A 26,916-nucleotide genomic window follows, 5' to 3' on the forward strand; every position below is an offset into this window, starting at 1 on the left:
GGTAGACAAAGACAAGTTTTCTGCTTCGTGTTTAAACATTAACAGTGTAACAGTGCCGCTTACATCTACAAGACCTGTCACGAAAAGAAACACTCTGTGTTTACATACGTGTGTTCGAGAGAGAGAGAGCGAGCATTTTTGTCTCCGTATTGTAAGGCAATACGCAGCCATGCTGTGCGGCAGTGGTTTTTACAAATTTACATGTCCTTATTTCATGTTAAAACTCTTATTTTTTGAATGTTATATACATATCTAATTTAGTGGATACAAATAAAGCATTTTAAAAGGTATGTGTGTGTGTGTGTGTGTGTGTGTGTGTGTGTGTGTCTATGAGTACCTGTGCTCTGCAGCAGGTACGGAGAAACCTGGCACAGGGTCTTTGGTTCCATAGTACTTTTTGATGACTCCAATGCCAGCTACTGTGTCTGTGCCCTTGAAGTTGACCAGGTGGGCGGAGGCCCCGATACCTGCAGTCTGCAAAGAGGAGGCGGGGATGAAGGGGAGGGCAAGGGAGAGGGGAAAACAACAATAAATCACTTTGTAAATTTTGGATTTGTTTTTTGGATAGGATTATTTCATTATGTTGCTGTGTACCTTGAAAATATCCACTGAGCATCTTTCATACCTTTGTTTGCTGTTAGCTATTTACTTTCACGACAGTCATGCTACATGCAAGAACAGTATATGGCAGGTAAGTAAACATTGTAAAAAAAAAAAAGTAAAAAGAAACAATATCATAGTTAAATGTGATGATTCAACCCAACAGCTACCCTCAGTTTCAGATTAGATCACTTTTCTGTGTTTGAATCTAAAAGTAAAATGCCAAATTAATTTAAATGAATTCCTAGACTTTGATTGACATTTAAATGTTGTTTGATGGAACAATAAAACTTCAAAATAATTACTGAAGTTGTATAACTGGGCGGCTACTCGCTTCAGATGGGTGGAGTGTCCACTAATGGCTAAGGTAGAAGAAGTATTTGATTAATGTGTAGAGTACTAGAATTTTTCTAAAAAGCAGTAATTCAAATAATGTTAAATGTGAGTGTGTATCACACAAGTTATACTAGGCACATCTTTGTCAATATTACTTTATTCTGCTCTTCATTTCCACCCTCTTTATATTGCTTATATTATAGCTGGTTGGGTCCAGAGAGTATATTGTCCTTCCAAGCTTCTACAACTCAGTGCAAGTATACTCTTTCATAATATACCCACTGATCTCTTCCGTACTGTACTTGAAATACCTCTTGTGAGGATACGCCTCGGTAGCCGAAATCGTGCAGCTTGTACTCGAGGCCCTCCAGATTCCCTGAAGTCTCCAGGAGATATTTGGCGAGGATCTTCTTCTGCTCTCTGGAGTTGGTTGCCACAGTGATGGGGTACCAGATCTGCACCAAGATAGTCTGGGGAAGAAGAGGGGAGAAGCATGAAAAGGAGGACAGCTGAATATGTGGTTCAGAAAAACAAAAAACAAAAAACACATTTCCCAATTTTGGCTTACAAAAATAATGAACACTGAATGCAAAGATGTAGAGTGATAATTTGGATAGTGCCCATTGTATGTCATGCAACATCTCATGGCACTGCAGCCATATTGTAGTATTAGTTTTCAGTGTACTACCAGATGTGAAAAATCACACTTAACTTTTGTTTGTCCATTAAAGCAGCGATATGACTGGTAAGAGAGGATGTAACTGTCTTGCTGCCCTGAGTATTGAGCAGGTACAAGAACATAAAACAAACGGGCTAACAGGGCAGTTGATGCAAACAATACAAACTGTGGGAACAGTACATCTTACCGGGACAATCCAAGTAAACTCCAAAGCTACAGCCATGAACCCCTGTTATTCAATTGAATAAATAAATGCTATGCAAAGAGAAGTTTCATTTATGGGGAAAGTTTTGATCCAAAGCTCCAAATATCCATTTTGGGGAAAATGTTAAAGCCCTAGGATTGCCATTTTCATTTAATACTGATGAAAATACTGGTGCTTGCATTGGTGTGCCTGCATTTACGAGCTAATCGAAATGAAAGTCTACAGTGCCAATATGATAGCACCCACCCCACACCCAAGAGGAAACCAAACAAATATAAGACATTACTGAATTAGGGTTTTAGCTGATGATGTTGTAGTTTCTCTCTCTAAAGATCTCAATATTGGTCTGCTATATCTGCTTGGTAGCCACAACTTTGCTTCCTTGTCCAAGTCTTCACTACCTAACTTCTTTTTCAGCTGCCATCCTGAGGATAGAAAACAATGGATTTTTCCGAGGACAGTCCAAGCTAAAAGCAACCATTGAAATAAACTACAAAAGTCTTCATGATTTGGATATGTGTGGATCAGCTATTGTCTCAATAAGCCAGCGACAGAAAGTACTAAAGAGAACATTTGTTTGCTTGTAAATCTTTAGGATGGCATCTTTAACTGAGCAGTTTTTATCCCACACATACACATACACCTAATTATATGCTCTAAAATGTTCAAGCAGCCAAAAGCCATATGTAACAAATACTAGCATAAGGCCAGCTCAGTGTCTTAGTGGTCGGCACTGCTACCTTTCATCAAGACGGTCCTGAGTTCAAATGTCTACCTGTATATTGGGATGGGCTCCAGCCCTCCATAACCTTAATTTGGATTCAGTGGTTTAAAGAATGGATGGATAATACTTCCATCCATCCATCCATTATCCGAACCACTTATCCTGAACAGGGTTGCGGGATACTGGAGCCTAACCCAGCAGTCAATGGGCGGCAGGCGGGGAGACACCCTGGACAGGTCACCAGTCCATCACAGGGCCGACACATTCACACCTAGGGGCAATTTAGTATGCCCGATTCACCTGACCTACATGTCTTTGGACTGTGGGAGGAAAGCCACGCAGACACAGGGAGAAAATACAAACTCCACACAGAGGACAAGCTGGGATGACCCTCACGGTTGGACAACCCCGGGGCTCAAACCCAGGGCCTTCTTGCTGAGGCGACCGCGCTAACCACTGCACCATCGTGCCGTCCAATACTGGATAATACTTAAAAGTAATCAAAAAAGGTATTCAAAATAATAATGGGGGAAAAAAACGTGGCAATTTGATGTTTTCCTTATTTCAAAAAGAAACTTCTTACCCACCTTGAGAAAACAGAGATTCAAAAATAATAGATTAATCCTACATTCTACATGTACCATATTCATATAGCAGATGTATGCATGTATCTCAACTCTTGTATTTAAACTATGAAGCTAACCAGCAGTAATCTTTCTCCTTGAATGCCCAGGGGACAGTTTCCCACCTAAACTGGGAACAAACTGGTGCCCAGGGTTTTGTCTGGACCCTGTTGCAATAAATGGCCAAGTCAATATTATCACAGAATCACCCACTCTGTCTAGGCGAGTGCCCAAACCACTTTGGAGTCATGTCTCATGCATGAATTAGAAATGACGGGAACATGGTGTGTGCGTGTCTGTGTGGGTGCGTGTTGGTGTTTGTTTTGTGTTTGGTATTTATATTAAGCTTCAAGGACAGTGTGAGGAACAGAGACCCAGCATAGCTGACCTCCACCAAAATGAAAACGCCAGGATGTATGGTTCAATGGCAATTAGACAACCACCTACGCACAGAAATGACTGGCAGGCAAGTGTCCACCACACAGTGCTTAAACTGGAGGGAAAATAATATTAACAAACACACAACTAAACGCATCAGTAAACCTCAAATCACTTTTTTTTTTGTCTCTCCTTCATTCATGATACTGAATTAGTATATACTGATATACCAAATAAGTGAGGTGTAGTATATATAGTGTATGTGTGTATCTGTGTGTGGAGGGTTGGTCGGTTGGTTCAGATAGACATGGCCACCATATAACCCTGACCAGGTCACATGCCTCCACAGACTTTTAACGTAAGCCATAATTCACTCATGTGACTGTCAGCACGGCTCACATCTGTGCACACGAACACATGCACTCGAGACCACATGCACACACACAAGCAACACAGACGGAAACAGACAGAAAGACAGACATGCACAGAGATGTGCATTCTGCTCAGCAAGGTCACACTGTCTCAATTTTATCTCTGTGTTGACATTTGTCTTGTAAAATATTACTTGTAATATAACACATTACTATCATTTGGCAGACTTGTGCAGCTGTGATTAAGGCAAGTTACATGCTACAGAAATAAAGCAGATGTCCACAGACAGATTTATAGTCACTAGAGCAGTGTCGGTCCTATATCTTACACACATCTGTCAGCCCAGACCAGTTCACCATTGTTAACCATTTACGACACTGTCTTACAATTAAATTACTGAATTTATTAGACATGATGTTATGCAATCTATGGGATCGTCGTGTGATAGTGAACAACGCTAGGGAGAAGAGAACATACAGACGTGCACGCACGCACACACACACACATCTTTCCCTGTCAATGTCCTAGAACATAATGGGAGAGATAAGGAATGAGAGAGTGTTAGGTTGACCCAATCACATAGCGTCCCTCAGTCCAAGGACACCAGGAGCAACATCTAATTTTATAACAGGCATGAAGAATGACTCCGGGTGTGTGGCTGGGTGTGTTAATGCGTGTTGATATCAGCTGTGAAGAATGACTGTGCATGTTTTTGTCTGTGTGTTAATGTCCTAATTACTAATCCCCATTTGGCATATATGGAAATGGAAGATTTGCTAGATGAGAGGACAGTGAGAGACAAGGAGAAAGGGTGAAAGTGAAACTCAAACTGAGGCATGCAGAGACAGGAAGGAAAAGTAAAAGGAGAGGGGCATGGGGCTAACAATCAGATTTATTATTTACATGTGATCCAAGCCAACATTTCAGGAATCAGGAACACTTCGTCATTTCATTTCATGTACTTGCATACATGAAATGAAACAAAATACCGTTTCCCCCAGCCCACAGCAGTGCAACACAAACACAAAAACACATCCAAAAACTACAAGAACACACATATCCAAACTAACACATATATCCAAACTACAAAAAAAAAAAAAAAAAATCACAGTCCAAGGGAACGAACGCCAGCCAGGATGACTGTCAGAACTGCTGGTCTGCATGGGCTAGCAGTTAAGCTTAGCCTGCCCCACTTCTGCGTCCTGTCAGACCGCCCTTGGCGTTTCCTCTTCAGGCGCAGTTCCAGACAGGGGCTGTGGACTTTGGGCCCACTGGATGAAGCAGACCAAGCTCTCCCAGCTGATCCAGTACCAGCTCTCCGAGCCAGACACCCTCGACACACCTCCCCGCACTCCACCCGAGGACATCAAAAACACTAGTCAACGCCAGGTGAGACCGCTGCCAGACCGCCCTCGGTGTTATCGGAACTGCCGGTCTGCATGGGCTAGCAGTTAGCTAGCCCATACAGCTAACTGCTAGCTCATGAACCGGCGAACCCCCGTGTCGGTAGGCAATGGAAGAGACTGATACGCTACCCACACTGCTAGTAATTTTGTAGCTTTAGGATCTACCTCATAGTATGATTGTTTTAGAAATTTATATTTTTTTTCTCTAATTCTTCTTTATAAATGTCCAAAATCTGATTTCTAACTTCTTCAATTTCAATTCACCATTTGGGAGTTCTGATTCTTGCCGTGTTGCCTTTCCAGTTCTTTTAGATGATTTTCAAGCTGTTATAAGAGCAAAGATTTTAAGATGCCAGAAAAGCCCACCTCCATGAGCTGGGCAGGCTTTGGAAGGATTTGGGGTTTGGGTGTCAAGAGGTTCATGCGCAATGCATCCTGGTACATTGAAACTCTAGGTTAATGGTCACAGCAATTTGCATATGAAACCAATCCTTGTTTTCAGTAGTTATACCACTGTATTATTTATAAGGGTGGGGATACCTGCAGTCAGTTGAGACTGAAGAGGTCACTTAGATGAGTTATGAAACGTTTCTCTCTCAATAAACTTTGTGTCCAGATGAACTGATTCAACTTCCTGTGATTTTCTTACCTAGATTATTGAGCATGCATACAGACATTCTGGTACATATAGGCACTGTCGGCAGGGGTCTGTGACCAGGAGAACTTGGATTTCTTGGTTAATATAGCACATGCTGAGGAATTTATTGCTTCAATTGACTATATTTGTGCTCAACACTGATTGGACATCCACATTAAAAGCAGCAAAATTTCCCTTTAATGCCGTATGTGCAGACGTTATTAAGGTGCGATCTTACTTCTAGGTCTGTTACTTTGGCTTGAAAGAGTCTCTGTTGTCTGAGAGAATAAAGCAGAGCGTCCCTTAACTCAGTGTTAGCTGTCTCTGTTTCCTCCACCCGTTGTTCTGCTTGTCATTTCTGAAATTGTTTTTGAAGTCCATTAATTCCTGCTTGAGTTCAGTTTTCAGGTTTTGTATAACTCTGCCTAGGTTTTGGATAGCTGTAGTGGTAGTCAAGTCCTCCCACACTGTCACCTATTCCATCCTTCCCACGCTGTTTTTTTCTTTTCCCTTGTCGTAGTCTTAGTTTTCTCCCGTAAGTTTCCTTGCTTCTAATTCCACTCATTCTAGTCATTATAGTTTCTTGTAAGAGCAATATTTGTGTTTTGGTGTTTTTTTTTGGGGGGGGGGGTAGGCTCCAGCATCCCTACGAGCCTGAGAGCAGGATAAGCAGTTTGGACAATGGATGGATGGATGACTGGGAGAATTTTAGATCTATGCCACCATCTTGAAATGCTCACCAGAAATCAACACTCAAAGTATTCTGATTATTCTTTGAAATGTTGCACAACTTCGAAGAACTCTGGATTCATCTAAAAAATGGTTCATGAATTTTCCACAGAAAAAGTAAGAGTGAGAGCATGACTGAGAGCAAGGGGGTGAGAGAAAGGGATGGAGAGAAAAGGGAGGGGGAGATAGAGAATGGGAGACAGAGCGATGTGCAGAGGAAGAAGAAAGGGACAGAGAGCAATGATACAGCTCATGGTAACTGAATTAAGTTTTGCCAAGTCATTGCTCTTAGTGTTTCCAGCAGGGTAGGTCTCTCAAGTAAATAGTAAATCCATCCATTATCTGAACTGCATATCCTGCTCTCAGGGTCATGGGGAATGCTGGAGCCTATTCCAGCAGTCATTGGGCGGCAGGCGGGGAGACACCCTGGACAGGCCGCCAGGCCATCACAGGGCTGACACACACACAAACCCATTCATACCTAGGTACAATTTACACTGCTAAAAAAAATAAAGGGAACACCTAAAAACACAATATAGACCTCGATGAATGAAATATTTCAGCTGAAAATCATTATTTATTAGACAGAGGAATGTGTTTAGAGCAAAATAACCTAAGAATGATCAATGGAAATCAAAATCATTAGCCCATTAAGGTCTGGATTCAGAATCATACTCAAAATCAAAGTGGAAAATGAGAACATAGGCTGATCCAACTTCTGTGGAAATTCTTCAAGACGATTCAAAAAAAGGCTCAGTAGTGTGTGTGGCCTCCATGTGCCTGTATGCACTCCTTACAACGTCTGGGCATGCTCCTGATGAGACGACGGATGGTCTCCTGAGGGATCTCCTCCCAGACCTGGATAAGGGCATCGGTCAACTCCTGGACAGTCTGTGGTGCAACATCGCGTTGGCGGATGGTACGAGACATGATGTCCCAGAGGTGCTCGATTGGATTCAGGTCTGGGGAACGTGCAGGCAGGTCCATAGCATCAATGCCCTCAACATACAGGAACTGCTGACACACTCTGGCCACATGAGGACGAGCATTGTCATGCATGAGCAGGAACCCAGGGCCCACTGCACCAGCATATGGTCTGACAATGGGTCTGAGGATCTCATCCCGTGAAGAGCACAGGGCGCCAATGGCGAATCTGCCAACCAAGATGTTCTCTGGCAAAGGTCAATCGGGCTGCACGGTGTTGGGCTGTGAGCACAGGCCCCAATTGTGGACGTCGGGCCCTCATACCATCCTCATGCATTCTGTTTCTCACTGTTTGAGCAGAAACCTGCACATTAGTGGCCTGTTGAAGGTCGTTTTGTAGGGCTCCGGCAGTGCTCCTCCTGTTCCTCCTTGCACAAAGGACCAGATAGCGGTCCTGCTGCGGGGTTGTTGTCCTCCTGCGGCCCCCTCCACGTCTCCTGGTGTACTGGCCTGTCTCCTGGTACCTCCTCCATGCTCTGGACACTGTGCTGGGAGACACAACAAATCTTCTTGCCACAGCACGCATTGATGTGCCATCCTGGATGAGCTGCACTACCTGAGCAACTTCTGTAGGTTGCAGATACCGCCTCATGCCACCTCTAGTGGTGAGGGCACTAGCAAAATGAAAAACTAACCAAAGATCGGCCAGAAAAGATGAGGACAGGAAAATGGTCTGTGGCCACCACCTGCAAATCCATTCCTGTTATAGGGGTTGTCTTGCAAATTGTCTAATTTCCACCTGGTGGAAATTAGACAATTTACCAACAGGTGAAATTGATTCACAAATCAGTGTTGCTTCCTAACTGGACAGGTTGATATCTCAAAAGTGTGATTGACTTGGAGCTATATTGCATTGCTTATGTGTTCCCTTTATTTTTTTGAGCAGTGTAGTATGGCCAATTCAACTGACTTACATGTCTTTGGACTGTGGGAGGAAACCGAAGCCCCCAGAGGAAACTCACGCAGACACAGGAAAAACATGCAAACTCCACACGGAGGACGACCTGGGATGACCCACCAAGGTTGGACTACCCCGGGGCTCGAACCCAGGACCTTCTCGCTGTGAGGCGACCGCGCTAACCACTGTGCCACCGTGTCGCCCTAAGTAGTAAACGAGCTCACAATATAAAAAACAACAAATGACAATGGCTTAAGATACAGGATGGTTCAGTTGTAATCAGAAATTGTAATGTGTTAGAGTCGAATTGTTGGGTTAAATGCATAATGGTTAAATGGTAAATGACTTGAGTCACCACTGACTTCTAATACACTGATGAGCCAAAACATTATGACAACTCACAAGTGAACATAACGTTGATCATCTCCAAACAAGGGCACATGTCAAGGTCTGAGTAGATTGCATGGTAAGTGAACAATCAGTTCTTGTAGTCACCGTGTTGGATGCAGGAGAATTGGGCAGGAATAAAGACCCGAGCAACTTTGACAAGGGCCAAATTGTTATGGACAGACGACTGGGTCTGAGCATCTCTGAACTGGCAAGGCTTGTGGGGTGTTCCCAGTCAGGAGTAGTGAGTACCCCGTGTTACCCCCGGCTTGGTCGCGCATCTCTACAGATACAATTGGCCGTGTCTGCAGGTGGGAAGCCGGACGTGGCTGTGTCCTGGTTGCCGCACTAGCGCCTCCTCTGGCCGGTCGGGGCGTTTCTTTGTGTGGGGGGGGGGGGGGACTTAGGGGAATAGTGTGATCCTCCCACGCGCTACGTCCCCCTGGTGAAACTCCTCACTGTCTGGTGAAAAGAAGCGGCTGGCGACTCCACATTTATTTGAGGAGACGTGGTAGTCTGCAGCCCTCACCGGATCGGCAGAGGGGGTGGAGCAGCGACCGGGATGGCTCGGGAGAGCGGGGTAATTGGATGGATACAATTGGGGAGAAAGGGGTGGGGGGGATCAAAAAAAAAAAAGGAGTGGTGAGGATCTATCAACAGTAGCAGTGGTCCGAGGAGGGACAAACCACAAACCTAAACCAGGGTGTTAAGTGCCCAAGCCTCATCAATGCGCGAGGGCAATGAAGGCTATACCCTCTGGTCTGAACTGATCAAGGTCTACTGTGGCAAAAGTCACAGAAAATGTTAATGATGGTTATGGAAGGAATGTGTCACAATGCACAGTGCATCGCACCCAATTGTAAGTGGGGCTACAAAGCAGCAGACCAGTCAGAGTGCCCATGATGACCCCTGTCCACCATTGAAAGTGCCTATGATGGGCACATGAGCATTGGAACTGGACCTTTGAAAAGTGAAAGAAGGTCAACTGGTCCAATGAGTCCCATTTTCTTTAAGATCACGTGGCTGGCTATGCACGTGTGCGTTGTTTACCTGGGGAAGTGATGGCACCAGGATGCACCGTGGGAAGACAACAAGCCGGTGGAGTTAGCGTGATGCTCTGGGCAATGTTCTGCTGGTTAACCCTGGGTCAGATCATTCATGTGGACGTCAATTTGACACGTGCCAACAACCTAAACAACATTGCAGACCAGGTACACCCCTTCATGGCAATAATATTCCCTGATGGCAGTGTCCTCTTTCAGTAGGATAATGCGCCCTGACACACTCTACACATTGTCCAGGGATGGTTTGAGGAACATGATTAAGTGTTCAAGGTGTTACCCTGGCCTTCAAATTTTCCAGATCTCAATCCGATTGAGCATCTGTGGGATGTGCTGGACCAACAAGTTCCGATCCACGGTGGCTCCACCTCGCAACTTACAAGACTTGAAGGATCTGCTGCTAATGTTTTGGTGCCGGATAACCACAGGACACCTCTAGGGGTCTTGTAGAGTCCATGCCTTGGCGGATCGATGCTGTGTTGGCATTACATGGAGGGCCAACAGCATATTAGGCAGGTGGTCATAATGTTTTGGCTCATCAGTGTACAGCTCTGTTGAATGGCACACCCCATCTTTAAGCAGCTCGAGTATAAACAGTTAAGTGTTGTGAGTGACACCGGACTTTATCTAGGAGGCTGTTTACATCTGGCTGGATCACCCTGGCTGGATCACCCAAGAGGCATGTATTAACATGCCTCTTGGGTGATCCATTCACAATTGGACAGCTCTAAGTACAGGTGTGAATGCACCCAATGCATCCTCAATGAGTCTTCAGATCCAATCGCTCAGGTCACAATCAGAGGTGGCCTGGGACGAATTCATCCACATCGCATTTGAAGTGTAAATGCACGTGTCCCAGGCTGCACTGAAGGACCAACTAGCTAACTTGCAACTAGCTAACTTAACTTTGACTAGGCACTCAACCAAGCCTGCTTAGTTTTTTTTTTTTAACCTCATCTGTAATTTCTGACACACATCAGACCCACAACTGTGGAAGAGTCCTCACCTGCTTGTACATTCACGTTCAACTTCATGATCATGTTCATTTATCCACTGGAATAATTAAACAACGTGACCCTGAACCGATGTGATTGGGCTGAGCTTGAAAAGGTTCGGGTTGAGAAAATACAAACTCTAGCAGTTAAGACATTTACATTTTCCCAGATAACGAGTTTTAAGAATGAGTTTTAACTTTTGCTGTGTATTCTGAGCACAAAATTAAAGGAGGCAAACAATCGGAGCCTGACGCTCCCAGACACTCAGTTAATATTCCTCATCAGATTGTTAGTGTATCTGGCGTGACATGCATTTGCTTCGTCCATGCCATTGTAATAATGTTAAATTATTTACCCACAATAGACTTTCTTAAATACAATATCAGGTCAGACGTCTGAAGGCTTTCAGACAGATCTACATCAGAATAATGTTTACTTACACAGCACTATTTAAAATCCTGTTGTGCTTGGAATGGAAATAAAAGAAAAGTGCAGTTATGTTGTGATTTATTGTACTTCTTTAAGAGCACTTCAAATATTGTGTGACAACATAATTTGACAGAATTGTTAGTAATAACTTACAGATGTGAAATACGTCATACTAATTGACGGTGCATTAATATGAGGCTCAAGTGAGCAAGGATGTCTCATTTTGTTAAATGCCCGTTGCTTCGACTCCTCTCTCATCGTATTTCCATGTGTGTTTATTTACATGATTGTGACACGTCCATGCCACGGGGAGGGTTCAAGATGAAGACGGACACTGTTTAAGCGATTAACACACGCTTATTATTTAATAATCGCTTTCATTTGTTTACTCGCATGGGCCGGTGCACTCTGGTGCCGGAGCAGTTTCCCCACTCTCTCCTTTCAGAGCGTGTGGCTCTCCTTTTTGCTGTCTGACCCAGGACCCCACTTCACTGTATATAGGGGACAGGTTGTTAGTCTGACACACCTCCCTGTCACGTCTGCTCTCCTGCGAGCCATGCTGCCTTCTGCTCTCCGCTTGCAGCCGGGGCTAGACATCAAACCCCTACCACAGCAATATATGTGTTTATTTGCGTTTAGAGCGGTAAATTTAGATCCAGTCAGATGTGGTCACTCGAAACGCATTTTAATGCCAGGTGTGAACTATCATACTTAGAGCTGTCCACTTGTGATCAGATCACCCAAGACGCATTTTATTGCCAGGTGTAAACAGCCTCTAGGAGTATGTTTTTAAAAAATATACTTCCACATGACGTGGGGATGTGTCTCATAAGGCTATGTTGGTTAGATCTGTGGAACACCAACTCGAATCACTCATCATCCAAGATGCAAGGTGGAGAAGGTTACCGTTGAAATGTAACTCCTGCTGGCCTGCTTCAAATTGTTAAAATTAAAATGTATTAACCTAGCAGCCTTAATGGACCGATTTGTAACATTAAAGCAATCACCAGTGCTAACTCTCAGCAACTTAAATCTGTTGGATAACCTCAAACTCAATTTAAATTTTTTTTTTTTCAGTTGCTTTTAGATTACTTTGCCTTTGACATCTATGGAATGTAAGAGTCCTTGGAAGGTTGGGTTACTACAAACCGAAACCATGCTCACTGTTCTTTCCAATGTATCACAATCAAATTAGCGTACCAACCATGTTAGTCACTGAACAGTGCAGTTATTTTCAAAATGTACTTGACCCTTTGATTGCTCCCAAGGGCTTGAATTTACAATAACCTCTGTAGCTAGCAAACTAAAATCTAGACCAGCTCCCATAACGAAAAGGCTTTAGAGAAAAGAACATTAGCAAAGCAAGGTGTTGATTCTGCCTAGTCATGTTGTAAATTAGTTTGTCATTTAAGTTATGGAGCAGGGAAAAAGGATGCAGACCAAGTATTTGGGGAAACTTGATTAGCTCCTGACCTGCTCTTTGTGGAATTTTTGGAGGCAACATGAGGGTTAACTAGCTGCCTCCTCCTTTGCAACAACTTATCTCTGGGCAGTGATTTAAATAATTTAAGCAAAGATACAATTATTTTAGAGCAGTTAAGATGACTTTTTTGGCACGAATGAAGAGGACATTTCCTGCTTTTATGACACAGCGGTAATACACAAATAAAATTACAGAAAAAAAAGCAATCAACATGCAGTCAAGGTTTGTATTAATTTTGCTGATGACTGAATCATTGCTTTTATAGAGGGCCATTTTAAAAGGATACAAAAAGTCCACAAAAGTACGCACATCCAAACGATAAAGACTAGGTGCTGGACAGAAGAACATACGAAAACCCTTTCGAGCATTTAAGCGCTTAAACACTCAAAAGAAAAGAGAGCTTAAATGTCACTTGGTTTTATACCATTAAGTGTTCATGGGAGCATTATCTGGTGTGCAGACTCCTGGAAATTGTCAATTTTAAGAGGATTCAGTGAACATCAGAATTTAAATCCAAGAGATAAAAACCTTTTTTCCCCCCCTACACAAAGGACATTTGACATTTTCAACACAGGAAATAAACAGTGATTTTACTAAAACACAATAGAGATTTTTATCGTGCCAGGACCCACTAGAAATTGCCCCATTCCCCTCAACACTTTTGATGTGTAGCAGCAGGACTGCATCAGTAAATATGAAGTACCGCTATCTTACCTCTACCCAGTTGGTGAGCCAGTAGCATTCAGGGTCTGTGCTCTCCACCGTGAACAGAACATTTCCTCGTGGAATCACACTCCCTTCTGGTACTGCCTTGATCTCTATGGGAAGGTGGCCACTGTATTTCTGTGAATGAAGAGACACAAACACATAAATTACCCTCCATCAAAGTGATACTGTCACAGTTCTTTGACTATGTTTAGCACTCAATCATCTTGTGCTTCAAAAGGAGAATGGAGCAGGCAACCTCTTTAGATCCCTCTCAGGTGTTATCCTTGCTAGAAGCTGAGCAATACCAATGAACAACTTCTTCTGTGAACTTAAAAAAATAATAAGCCAAAGAAATAGCCCTGCAATCCAGACAAATGTTGCAACTGCAACACTGCGAGTCTCATCACCAGCCAGTCAGACTAGCTTCATCTAGTCGGAAAAGCACGAACTGAGGAAGCCTCTTGGATGAGAGGCGAAACGTCTTCACGGATATATACCAAGTCCAGTTGCACTTGATTCAACTCCTTTGGATGCACAAATCTGGTATCGCTTACTGCAGCAGGGTCGAAGTGGGCCCTACCACAAAGCAGATGGTCAAATTCCACCTGATCCACAGGACAGAAATAGGTGTGGTGCACAATATAGCACATCTGCACATTTTAACTGTGACAATGTGTTGATGTAGCCATGTCTTGAACTATGTCATAACCAAAAGGGAATAAATAGACCTACGATATGTCAAGTCAATTTGACTTGTATAGCCCAATATCACAAATTAAAAAGTTGCCTCAGGGGGCTTTACAGCAATACAACATCTTGTCCTTAGACCCTCGCATCGGATAAGGAACAACTCCCTAAAAAAATAAAAAATAAAAAACTTAAACGGGGAAAAAAAAAAAGAACCTCAGGGAGAGAAACCAAACCAACAACCAACCACGTAATCAAGCGTACTGAGGGATTTTCCATTATTTTATCTATTGCATTATCAATTTATTTTATTCTTTGTGCTCTTGTAAACATACTAGCTTCTACATAAACAGGTGGAAAATCTTTTCTTTTTTAACGCCAACCTGTCTTACTATTTCTTACACACACAGACCAAATTTTTAACAAAGAAGATTGTCACAGTGAGTAATGCATCAAGTCAAGTGCCTGGTTCTGTAGAAATAAAACAGATTCAGGTTTTATAAGTCGTTCTCTTGTGTTTTGTAACACTGACTACAAGACAAGGGGAATGAGCTACAAGCTGGACACTGCTGGACGCCATCTTCAGGAAGTTAAGAAAGACCAAAGCATTTCAACATGGGAAGATTTCTGTGACAAGAAACACGCTTATATGTCATCATTTCGACTGGTTTGGGCATTAAGATGATAATGCCCCTCACCTCAAATTGCTCTCAGGGGGAGGAAAGGCCAGATGTCTCTTGCAGTGGGAAGTACCCATGACAATCGTCTGGCTGGCGATGCTAATTCTGTGTCGTAGTTCGTAAAAAACGTGACCACGGGACACCGTCCTTTCTAAAAATAATTACCAAAGGTTGCTTTAAAGATGTGCAACTCACTCCCACATCAAATATCTGATTGCAAGACCAATCTGTGAGAAAGTGGTGTGTGTGCATACCTAAGTTTACTTCCTAGATTTTTTTATTGATGACATTTCCTAGAAAATGTTCCTTTTGTTATCGCTACCAGGCCTGGAGGGGATTTTGCGTTTGGTCACATGTGTGTGTTTGTCCGCAGCTAATCTTGCAAACTACTGGACCTCTTGTGTTTGCGGTGATTAAAAGCCTTAGAAAAACGTTTGTCTTCGTTATCACTGCTTCATTCACTCTCTAGCTCGCCCAACCAATGCTGCTCTCTGTCGCTGCCCAATCTAAGTCAACGGTGCGCATGTGTGACTCACATCGGGCAGCGACATGATCAAAAGTTATTAAAAGAATTTTGATAATCCAAAAAAATGCGAAAATTATAAAAGGAACAACCTCCTCTAGGTTGCAGTCAAAACAGGAAATGTTGCATATTCTTGTCGCTGCCCGATCTGAGTCACCTGTACATGTGAGTCGCGCATGCATGACCGTAAATGGTTTACCCAGCTTTATTATATTATGAAAATAAAGCTGGGTTAGGGTTAGACCAAAATGGCCACATAGCAAATCTTTTCTTTGGTAAAGTACAAGTTCTTATTGGTTACATTTGTGTGAGGGTCCGCCAAGGAGGCTGCACTGTCACAGACTGACAGGCAAAACGTTTTAATGAAGTAGATTTTTGTTTTAGCTTGAGCACTGCATATTAACCCCCCCTCCCCCATATTTCCTGTTCAATCGACTTGTGTGCTGCATAAAGCCTTATAATGGCAGGAAAAAACAAAATTTTCTGTCCGTGTGTACATGTATCTGTCCGCTGCTAATCTCATACTACTGGGCCTGTCAACATTGTGGTTTTTTTGTGTACAGTTATGACAGTATGATCAAGAAGCTGTCATGTTTGTGGTGATTCAATACCTCTGGAAAAACCTGTTTTATACCGCAATTCAGTGCTAACTCCTCAGCTGGTTTTTCGCCTGAGTCCAAGCACCTGAGTAGGAGAGATATGTGGGCAGTGCCTCCGTAGTTTCCCTTCTCCCAGTAGGTGAAAAAAGGGGTGGTTTGTCACCAAGTCCTAACACCGGAGAAGGGGAGATACACTTGGCAGGGATCTGCCCTCTACTGAGTGCACTCTTCTAGTTAATGCTGTGTATGTGTTTGTTAACTCATCTTTATGCATGAAGGTAAATACATGCCTGTGTGCTCAGAGAGAGAGAGAAAGAGAGAGAGAAACACAGAGACATACAGACACAAAGATAGAGAGAGCGAGCTCTACATTACATCTAGAATGTAGTTCCAGCCCTTCTCATTGAAGACGTCATCTTGGAAATGTTCTCGGTACACCTCCTTTGCCTCCTGGATCTTCTCTGGAGTCACTACCTTCCCTGGGGACAAGGAAGGGAATGGAGAAGGAGTAAGAAGGAGAGTACATGACAGAGAGTGAGAGGGTATGAGAAGACATAAATAGGGAGGGAGAACATGGAGAGAATGAAGAGAAATGGAAGACGACAGGGATAAAAAATGGAGAGAAGAGATGGCGAGGAAGGAGGAGGTTGGGAGAAAGGAAACAGAGAGGAGTAAATGATCAAAATAACAGCAGTAGAGTTAGATTAATATCAAGATATAATGGACAAAGAAAAAGAGAGAAAGGCAGCCTTAGATACACCAAGAGAGATGAAAGAGAGAAGGTTTGAGAGGAAACGGCAAGACAGAAATGACAGGGAGAACAAAAACAAAGAGAAACACACTGATTGGGACAAATTGAGACAGAGGGACCATTGGAATGCTCCTCTACTGTCCACTGTGGTTATTGAATTAGGGGCGTCTGTCACACGCTGACAAGGCGTCTTTGTCCACACAGTGAAACAACACATACACATACACAGACAAAAAGACACTGTCGTGGCAATTTTGCCAACAACGTTGGTGAGAATAAGAACCCAGTTCTTACAGCAAGCTGTCTTTTCATAAAGCTTTACTCAACCACACATATGCATATGGGTTCACCTCCCTAAAAAGAATGAGCCCCAATGTTTGTCTTCAGTTCACTTTTATATTTGGCATGAGTACACAGATATGCTTTGAGTGGACAAGTTCAGGGTGAGGTGAGGTTTCGTCCCTGACCAGGCTCTCTGATTTATGTTCAACAGCTTGTTAGGTATCAGGCAGTTGTTGTCTCAGACTATCTGTTCTCAGAGAAAGATGGCTTCTACTTGGCCTTAAGGTCAAAGAAGCACAGTGGAAATTTACTGTTATGTGAGATTAGCACAAATGGAAAATTCCTACTCTTAATTTAAGAATCATCAATTTTGCCCTGAGAACACAGACACACAGTAGCCAACCGGCTACTTGTATCATCTCACGTTTGGCTAATTTCTAGTCTAGAATGAATAGGGTTACTGAGTAGAAGGAGTCGTGCATATTGCAACTATAGAGAAGATTTGTTCCAATGTAATGGGAAACCATGGCAACCTCAAAATTGATTTGATTATTTTTCTGTAAACAGAAAGCATGTCACAAGGAAACATCTCTACATTAGCCATTAAGTTCCATAGTTTTGGCACTATGTTAGTTTTGGTGAAGGACTCTACAAACTACCAAAAAATTTAAAAAAATCATTCAGTAGGAAAAAGCGAAAACAAAATAAGCATTTCCAGAGATCGAATGTCTCAGAGCAGGAAATATAGCTATAAAAGCCCCAGTAGACTTTATGGGTAAAAGCATTTCAGCTGGTTTGAGTGGGCATGGGGATGCAGTTAACCAGCTGCAGAATTATGAATATGAACTTGTTCTGGAATTCTCCGCACACCAGTCTCCCACCCATCTCAAACTGGTCAAACATGTTACATGGCTGTGTTGCCTAATTGAGATCCCTGCTTCACTTTTCCTTCGTTCACATCCTTGTTCTAACAATGATTGACAATGCAAACCTACACCCAAGTATAAAAACTATGATGCAATTTGTCATATTCAACCAGCACAGCCCATGTTAGATTTCATAGTGGACTACTCCAACAATGAGTTTCTCATGAAGAATGATTCAGCTGGAAAAATCCAATAGGCACTTTTTAGTTTTTAGCCATAGCCCAATGTGCATTCAGCCTGTTGGTACAGCATTAAGGCTGAGGAGACTGCCAGCTGTATATCAAAGGCACAAGCAGTGACTGCAGTTTAGCAACCTTAACTGAAACACCACTGCTGTCCCATTACTGGCTCTTTGGCAGACCAACTCATTAGATTTAAGTCACTTATTTTACATCTAACATTTTATACGACTGGCTCTATTTAACAAAACTATGCAACTACAAGGTATCCTAAATGTTCCATCATATCAAGAAAGTTCTTACACACATGCCATCTACAGGTAAAACTCATTCCAGTCACGTGAGACTATGCCTCTTAGATGCACAAATACTTGTATACTACTAGTTAACTTAGCTTAAGGTTGTCCGTCGTGTCTGACGATGACAGTCCTGCCTCTGCTACTTGAGTGTCTTCTGGTGGCTGTAAAGCCACATACTATACTACTAGTATGGCTAGTATAAAAGTAGTAAACTACTATATTGCTAATTGCATCTTTCATAGTTAGCCTAATCTTTCAGCTCGGAGAGACGCTCTGCAGGCAGCTGGCCTTTCTTCCTGAGATGGTGAAAGAGCAGCTGTTCCTTTTGTCTTCTCTCTCCCTTTTATCCCAGTTTCTGTTTTCCCTGCACCTCTGCTACCTCACCATGAAATCCTCTTATAGAGCAAGGGGAGATGCACTCTCTCTTGCCCTGGTAAACGCTTTCTCTCTTCATCTCTATTGTGTGGTTGATGAGATCAGGCTAGCCAAGTCAGTGTCTTTAAAAAAGGCACTTTTAGACTTTCTATGAATCTAAGATTTGTTTTAAATCCATATTTTCTAATAATTGAACAACACCAACAATAATGACACTATGGTGTATATTCAGTCTTTATTCCAGTTTCTGTTGTTTTTTTGTTTTTTGTTTTTTTTTTTAAATTGTGTAGCAGAACTTGACAATATCCTTATTTAATTTCAATGAAAAAAATTCAACAAGCCCTACTCCAGGGATCACTAAAATATCACAACAGACTCTATATGGCTCGGCTACTTGGCTGGCAGGCTAGCCAGTTTATTGCACCCATAGTTTAAGAAACAAGACAGTACCCCTAAAGTTTGTATTCAAATTATATAATCCAAAATCCTTTTTTTAACAAAACAAAAATGTTGCATTGTGATTGCGAGTGTGTGTGATTGTGGCACGCCTTACCTTTTAGGTATTTGTGGAGGATGTACTGTAGGCCATAGAAGACAGTTTTGTCATATTTGACTTTTCTGTTTTTGGTGGTGTCTGTCCTCTTCTCACGGCACTCAAAATAGGAGTACACTTTACTCGTATTGGGGGGATACTGCTTGTAATGTGTTACCTGTAGAAGACAGAACAGAGAGTGACAATTAGTAAAGGCATTTATAATCAGAACTGAATAGAATGAAATTGGGCTGGACTACACAATTATGTTTTAAAATGATAAGACGATAGAACAGAATATTACAAGGATATGCATGAGAGGCTATTACGCTATAACCTGTCTGACCACAAAGTTAATGAAGGCCTCCTTTTAGATAGCTATGCCTCAGGCCAGGCCTCGAGTACGTGTCTTCAAGAAAACTTTTTTTTTTGGTTCAGGGTCACTTAATTGAGTCTGCCTTGTGTATAAAATGTGCTATATAAATAAAGTTGCCTTGCCTTAATGGTTATTAGTTCAGTGTCTTCTAAATACCTCTTGGCCAATATTCATATTCTATTATACAAGCAGACTGCAGAGATTTTTCTCGTGTTTTTTAACATTTTGTGATGACATTCTCTGCCCCTCCTTTCTTCACCACTGATACTGAAAATCACTTACAAGCCACTCAATTTACTCATTAGCACAATGATTGCAAAATTTTGAAAACAGAAGAGGGGTAGAGGAGAACCGTACGACAATACTTGAGTAATGGTTTCATAACCTGTTGTCCTGCACAGGCTAACAACAGGCTGGTGAAAGTTTCTAAAATGCAGGTTGAGAGAGATGAGGAAAATAAAAGATACCTTCTCACGTGCATCCATTATCTTAACAGAAACACGTTAAATGTAAAGACGCCAACTTTCTGTCACCACCGACTATCTGCGATCAGCTTGAGTCACAATGCTAATAGCTCATCAATTACTATTAGTCACTAAGCATTGCTCTTTTCCTTTGCTTTATCAACTTTCCAGCTGTATGAATCTTGACTGTTTTGATATCGCAGCCCTTTGTGATATATTTACTATGTAAGAGTACACTAATATGACATTAATCATTACATACACTGTACAGCTCTACATGCCACAAAACAGACATGACAGTAGTTTGCATATATACCTACACTACCGTTCAAAAGTTTGGGATCACCCAAACAATTTCGTGTTTTCCATGAAAAGTCACACTTATTCACCACCATATGTTGTGAAATGAATAGAAAATAGAGTCAAGACATTGACAAGGTTAGAAATAATGATTTGTATTTGAAATAAGATTTTTTTTACATCAAACTTTGCTTTCGTCAAAGAATCCTCCATTTGCAGCAATTACAGCATTGCAGACCTTTGGCATTCTAGCTGTTAATTTGTTGAGGTAAACTGGAGAAATTGCACCCCACGCTTCCAGAAGCAGCTCCCACAAGTTGGATTGGTTGGATGGGCACTTCTTTGAGCAGATTGAGTTTCTGGAGCATCACATTTGTGGGGTCAATTAAACGCTCAAAATGGCCAGAAAAAGAGAACTTTCATCTGAAACTCGACAGTCTATTCTTGTTCTTAGAAATGAAGGCTATTCCATGCGAGAAATTGCTAAGAAATTGAAGATTTCCTACACCGGTGTGTACTACTCCCTTCAGAGGACAGCACAAACAGGCTCTAACAGGTACTATTTAATGAAGATGCCAGTTGGGGACCTGTGAGGCGTCTGTTTCTCAAACTAGAGACTCTAATGTACTTATCTTCTTGCTCAGTTGTGCAACGCGGCCTCCCACTTCTTTTTCTACTCTGGTTAGAGCCTGTTTGTGCTGTCCTCTGAAGGGAGTAGTACACACCGGTGTAGGAAATCTTCAATTTCTTAGCAATTTCTCGCATGGAATAGCCTTCATTTCTAAGAACAAGAATAGACTGTCGAGTTTCAGATGAAAGTTCTCTTTTTCTGGCCATTTTGAGCGTTTAATTGACCCCACAAATGTGATGCTCCAGAAACTCAATCTGCTCAAAGAAGTGCCCATCCAACCAATCCAACTTGTGGGAGCTGCTTCTGGAAGCGTGGGGTGCAATTTCTCCAGATTACCTCAACAAATTAACAGCTAGAATGCCAAAGGTCTGCAATGCTGTAATTGCTGTAAATGGAGGATTCTTTGACGAAAGCAAAGTTTGATGTAAAAAAAATCTTATTTCAAATACAAATCATTATTTCTAACCTTGTCAATGTCTTGACTCTATTTTCTATTCATTTCACAACATATGGTGGTGAATAAGTGTGACTTTTCATGGAAAACACGAAATTGTTTGGGTGATCCCAAACTTTTGAACGGTAGTGTAGCTACAGCTTTGTTCACATGAAAGTAAACAGAACCACACTCAGGCAAAAACAAAGAAATGCCTCGTTACCACCACCAACTACTTCCTGTACGAACAACTACTTCTGGTGTATAATTCCCCACCCCACCCCGACAGATAGCATCGCAGTCCACGTTTGACTTTAGCCTTTCAGAAAAGGTATATAATGACTTTGCAGTCTGATGTTGTTAGATGTCATGTCAAGAGCTCTAGTTCATTTGAAGCATGCACAGCCCTTAATGGAGACAAGAAAGGGGGAGCAGTTGGTTGAGATTAGACCAGCTCTCTGATCAGTGGGGGCAGTAATAATCACATTTTCTGTATGCATGGTTTTTGCAAGTACAAAATGTCAGTGGACAAAAGTACTTGGGCACAAAAAACATTCGGGACTGTACCACTTTGGCAGAGCTCAACCCGCAGGGGTGCAATACTGGCATATTTATAACAGAAAATGTGAATATTGTATTTGCACTTAAGGTAGAATGAGTAGGATTTGTTGGTTGCGGTTTGTAAAGAACAAAGTTGGCCCCTCCCCCCAGCTCAACGACACCAGAAGGACACGCCCCCTGACCACATTTACCAGAACACATCCCAGTGTACAGGCTAACTCCGTGTCGCTCATCATTCCCATCCTCTCCTTCAGTGCTCGCCAGCGGGTGAAAGCCAACCCCAGATTCACCCTCGTTTTGGAAAGAGCTTTGTCCGCGTGACATTTCGCCTCACTATATTTGTGTCTTTTTTGGACTGGGTCTGCCATTGTCGTAACTTCCTCTTGGATGCGCACTTACGATCTCGAGCTGGCACCTGGTCCCTACATTTTTATTGAGACCCGCTGCCCAAAGGTTAACGCCTAGAAACGTCCCACACACAACAAAATAAGAAAATACAGAGGACTGGGTCTGTGCAGATACAGACACCACCACACATGTCTAGTGGGTCATTAAGTGATAGGGCTTATTTCTGCAAGTGTCTATACGTTGATTTTTAGGAAAATCCTAATGGTTCTACTGTTAAGTGTTGACATTTCAGCCAGGACTAATGTCTTTCATTTAGATAAATCCATATACAATATATTTTAGTTTTTCACTGAAAAAAGTCCAGGCAACATGTGAGTACATGAACTTAAGGTAAACACAAATAGAATTAAATTTTATTCAGACCCCTTCCTTGTCCAATGTTTTTAACAAATAAACAGATGAGGAATGCATTGATAATTCCCATCAAGGGTTTATTCCCTCTCCTCTCTCTCCTCATGATAAAAGACAACTGTAGCAATTATCACAATGTATATTCTCATCACATCCAGCAGTTATGTCTGAAATTATGCGAGATAGATGGTGCCTGGACAGCGTTTAGTACCATGACACAAAGCAGTACCTCAGAAAACCTAGTTCTGCGTCTGCTAAAGAAGTAATCTTTTTTTGTTCATTTTTTGGAATCCAATCTCTTTCAGATCCTCCCTCTCTGTTTGATGCTAGTTTTTGTTTTGAGTTAACAATTGCTAATTTACTGTTGCTCTGGGAGGAGAATGAGTCCTAGACTCTGATGTCAGCTACATTATGATGGACTGAGGTTTTGGAACCACACCCTCAATCTCTTGCTTTTTGGCAAATCTTTCTCTTGGGGCATCATAAGCATCAGGGCTGATAGTCCTCGTCGGAACAGGTTGGCTATAAAAAGTACACCAGGCAACTCATCAACCACTTTCTTCCACACCAAGACCTGCCTCAGGGCTGGAGTTATACTAGGGCTGGTATATCTCCAGCTGTAGCAGGCCATACAACACTCATAGTTGAAAATTTGCTTCACTTGCTTAATTTGATTGGGTTTTTTGTACCAATCTTCCCCATGCTTGACACTTGGCACAGTTGAGTTGCTCCTACACAGGTGTTGCATGCCCAGTTGTGAACGGCTCTGGAGCACTGGGGGAATATCCACTTCCTTCCTTCCTTACTCTACTTCCTGTTCAATGCTTTTTGTTCTTTTGGGCCAAATGAAATGATTGGACATGCTTAATACCCATTATTATTTTTTGCCAAAGCATTTTATTTATTGATTGATGTCAGGATGTATAGACAACATAGATAGCATAGGTAAATTCATATGGATCTCCAGGTAGAGGAGAATCTTCCATGGGAACCCACTATGATATGGGTTTTAGCAAGTTGGTTTCAGTTAAGATGTACACCTGTCTACCATCACTATGGGTCAATATCAAAGTATACGGTTAGTCAGGGTGTCTTTTGGTATCACTGGTTGGATTCATAATCTCCTCAGCTCTGGCCCTGATGTTTAGAGCTTGAGTTAGGTGGTTAAAGTAGGTTACACATCTCTGGTTAACAAGGTTGAGGGTGTCTTCTACAAGTCCTCTTCGTCTTTGCCCCAGGTTCAATTGAGCCCATCATGTACGCGATTTTATATTCAGGGAGATTTCCTTTGACGTAGCTACATTCAAAGTTAGTAACAGTTTAACACTTTTTTCGATTCACTACGACTACTACTATTTTCGGCTGCTCCCGTTAGGTATCGCCACAGCGGCTAGTCCATTTCCATTTCTTCCTGTCCTCTGCATCTTCCTCTGTCACACCAGCCACCTGCATGTCCTCCCTCACAACATCCATAAACAGCAGAACATCTGAAGTATGCTAGCCACAGAATCTCAGTGTTACTTGCTATGTGTTTTTCTGGATTGTTAATGCATGGCATCCTACCTGACCCTATGTTGTCTGTCTTACTAGTGCAAGTAATCAAAGACAAAACCGGTAAAATATCCAGCATAGAAAATTATAGCCCAATTGCTCTGGCTAGCATACTTTCCAAAGTATTTGAACGAATTCTCTTGGACAGGCTTCAAGAGTATATATCAATGACTGCCAATCAATTTGGCTTTAAAAATGAACATGGCACAGATTTGTGCATACAGTGCATCCGGAAAGTATTCACACCCCTTCACTTTCCCGAAATTTTTTTATGTTACTGCCTTATTCCAAAATGCGATATTTCAGTTTTTTATTTTTAATAAATTTGCAAAAATGTCTACAAAACCTTTTTCACTTTGTCATTATGGGGTATTGTGTGTAGATTGATGAGAGAAAAAAAAAGGAATTTAATCCATTTTGGAATAAGGCTGTAACATAACAAAATGTGGGGAAAGTGAAGGGGTGTGAATACTTTCCGGATGCACTGTATATGCACTGAAGGAAGTTGTAAGTAAACATAGAAGACGTAACACTACAGTATTTATGTGTTTCCTGGATGCATCAAACGCTTTTGACCAAGTTAATCATGGTAAATTGTTTGTTAAACTACAAGAGCGAGGGGTCCCCTCTTATTTGATAAGGATCTTGCATTTTTGGTATTCATATCAAACCATGCAAGTTAGATGGGGTAAGAGTATATCTGCATCCTTCCCAGTGACCAATGGGGTCAGACAAGGTAGAATACTGTCACCTGTACTCTTCATTGTGTATATGGATTATCTTTCCAAAAGGTTAAAAGAGTGGAAGACTGGCTTTATGGTGGGGGATAGTCTTATTAACCATCTGATGTGCGCCGATGACTTAGTCATACTGTCCCCTTATAGTGCTGGCTTACAGAAACTACTCAGAGTCGGCTCAAGTTATGGTGTGCAGCATGACATTAAATTTAACTCTAAAAAGAGTGTTGTCATGATTGCTAAAACCAAGGAGGATCAGAAGCAAAATGTTCCCTCATTCTTCATGGCAAACCAAGCACTAAATGTGATGAATAAAGTAAGATATCTAGGTCTCATCATCAGGAATGATCTATGTGATGACGACGATGTGAAGTGCCAGTGTTGCAAACTGTATGCACAAGCCAATATGCTGACACGCAAATTTCATATGTGTACAGTTGATGTTAAAACTGCTCTTTTTAGGGCCTACTGTACTCCACTCTATACAACCCACTTGTGGTGCAATTACAGCCAAGCAAAAATGAAAAAGCTGCAGTTAGCATATAAGGACGCATTTAGAATCTTGCTCAAGCTTCGAAGATGGACAAGTGTAAGTCATATGTTTGTGACTAGTAATGTTCCCACTTTAAATGCTGCGTTTAGGAATTTTATGTACAAATTTATCTGTCGATTGATTCTAAGAATGTAATTATAATGGTTTTAACGGAGCCTACACAAGGCCTATACAGACATTTGTTCCAATGTTTCCAGAAACGAGAAGTTTCTGGAAACATTGGAACAAATGTCTGTATAGGTCTTAATCATTGTGGACCTGTGAACTGCTGTTTTTAGCTATATTTTTATGTTGTATTTCTTTGTTGTTTTTAATATGGACCTACCTTTGTGTCTGAATAAAGTAAGATTTTGATTTGACTGACTGATTGATTGAAACCTCCTCTCTGGCTTATTGTGAAATTTTGCTCTTTTAAGGCATCCATTTTGTGAGCTTCCTGTAACAGGATGTGGTTATTTGGTTTCAGTTTGCCTGAGTAACTAAGGTTTCCTATTACAAATAAAATACATTTCTCCTATTCTCCACCCGGAAATTTGGCATGTCAGAGTCCCCATTCTCTTAAGGCTCCACCATTGCACAAACCCTATAGTAGCCAGAGAGGTTGCAGACCACAATTTCCATCGTCCTATACACGTGGTGTTGCGAAACATTTTTTTTTTTTTACCTACCAGCTACAGGTTTCTCCAACAGAATGTAACGCACAGGGAGGTTCCATACCACTTCCCCCAGTCCGACCCACAGCCGTACAGGAGCCCAGCCACCTACAGCAGTTGCTAACTGTCATAGTGGTGCACATAAACCTCATCAGCTCCCCACACAGGAACCGTAAACCTCTGTGATGGTGCACTAGTGTATTCAGCTGTGCCATCCGGAATACACCACTTACACACAATAACCAGCCTGAGGACTAACGGTGTACTTCAAATATAACAATTATAGCATCTATGTATGCATGATGGTATTGGCATGAAATCGGAATCAGCTGATAAAAACTTATTATGAGCACCAGCAACAAGCTTCAATGTCAGCTGTATGGAAGTATTTCGAAGTATCTGAAACAGATAACAAAATTGCTATTTCCTTT

At 42.0% G+C, this 26,916-nt stretch overlaps 1 protein-coding gene across 1 annotated transcript in view; it reads right to left on the minus strand.

Annotated features, from left to right (window-relative positions):
• The window catches only part of nampt1 (nicotinamide phosphoribosyltransferase 1), a 57,305-nt gene that overhangs the window by 15,027 nt on the left and 15,362 nt on the right, over nucleotides 1-26,916 (minus strand). The window contains exons 2-6 of the mRNA XM_056276644.1: nucleotides 19,489-19,645; nucleotides 16,499-16,602; nucleotides 13,641-13,769; nucleotides 1,248-1,406; nucleotides 338-474 (exon numbers count right to left, since the gene is read on the minus strand). Coding sequence (XP_056132619.1) covers nucleotides 338-474; nucleotides 1,248-1,406; nucleotides 13,641-13,769; nucleotides 16,499-16,602; nucleotides 19,489-19,645 — 686 coding nt within the window. The remainder of the gene's footprint in view (nucleotides 1-337; nucleotides 475-1,247; nucleotides 1,407-13,640; nucleotides 13,770-16,498; nucleotides 16,603-19,488; nucleotides 19,646-26,916) is intronic.

Source organism: Lampris incognitus, chromosome 3 (genome assembly GCF_029633865.1).
Source record: "Lampris incognitus isolate fLamInc1 chromosome 3, fLamInc1.hap2, whole genome shotgun sequence".
NCBI lineage: Eukaryota > Metazoa > Chordata > Actinopteri > Lampriformes > Lampridae > Lampris > Lampris incognitus.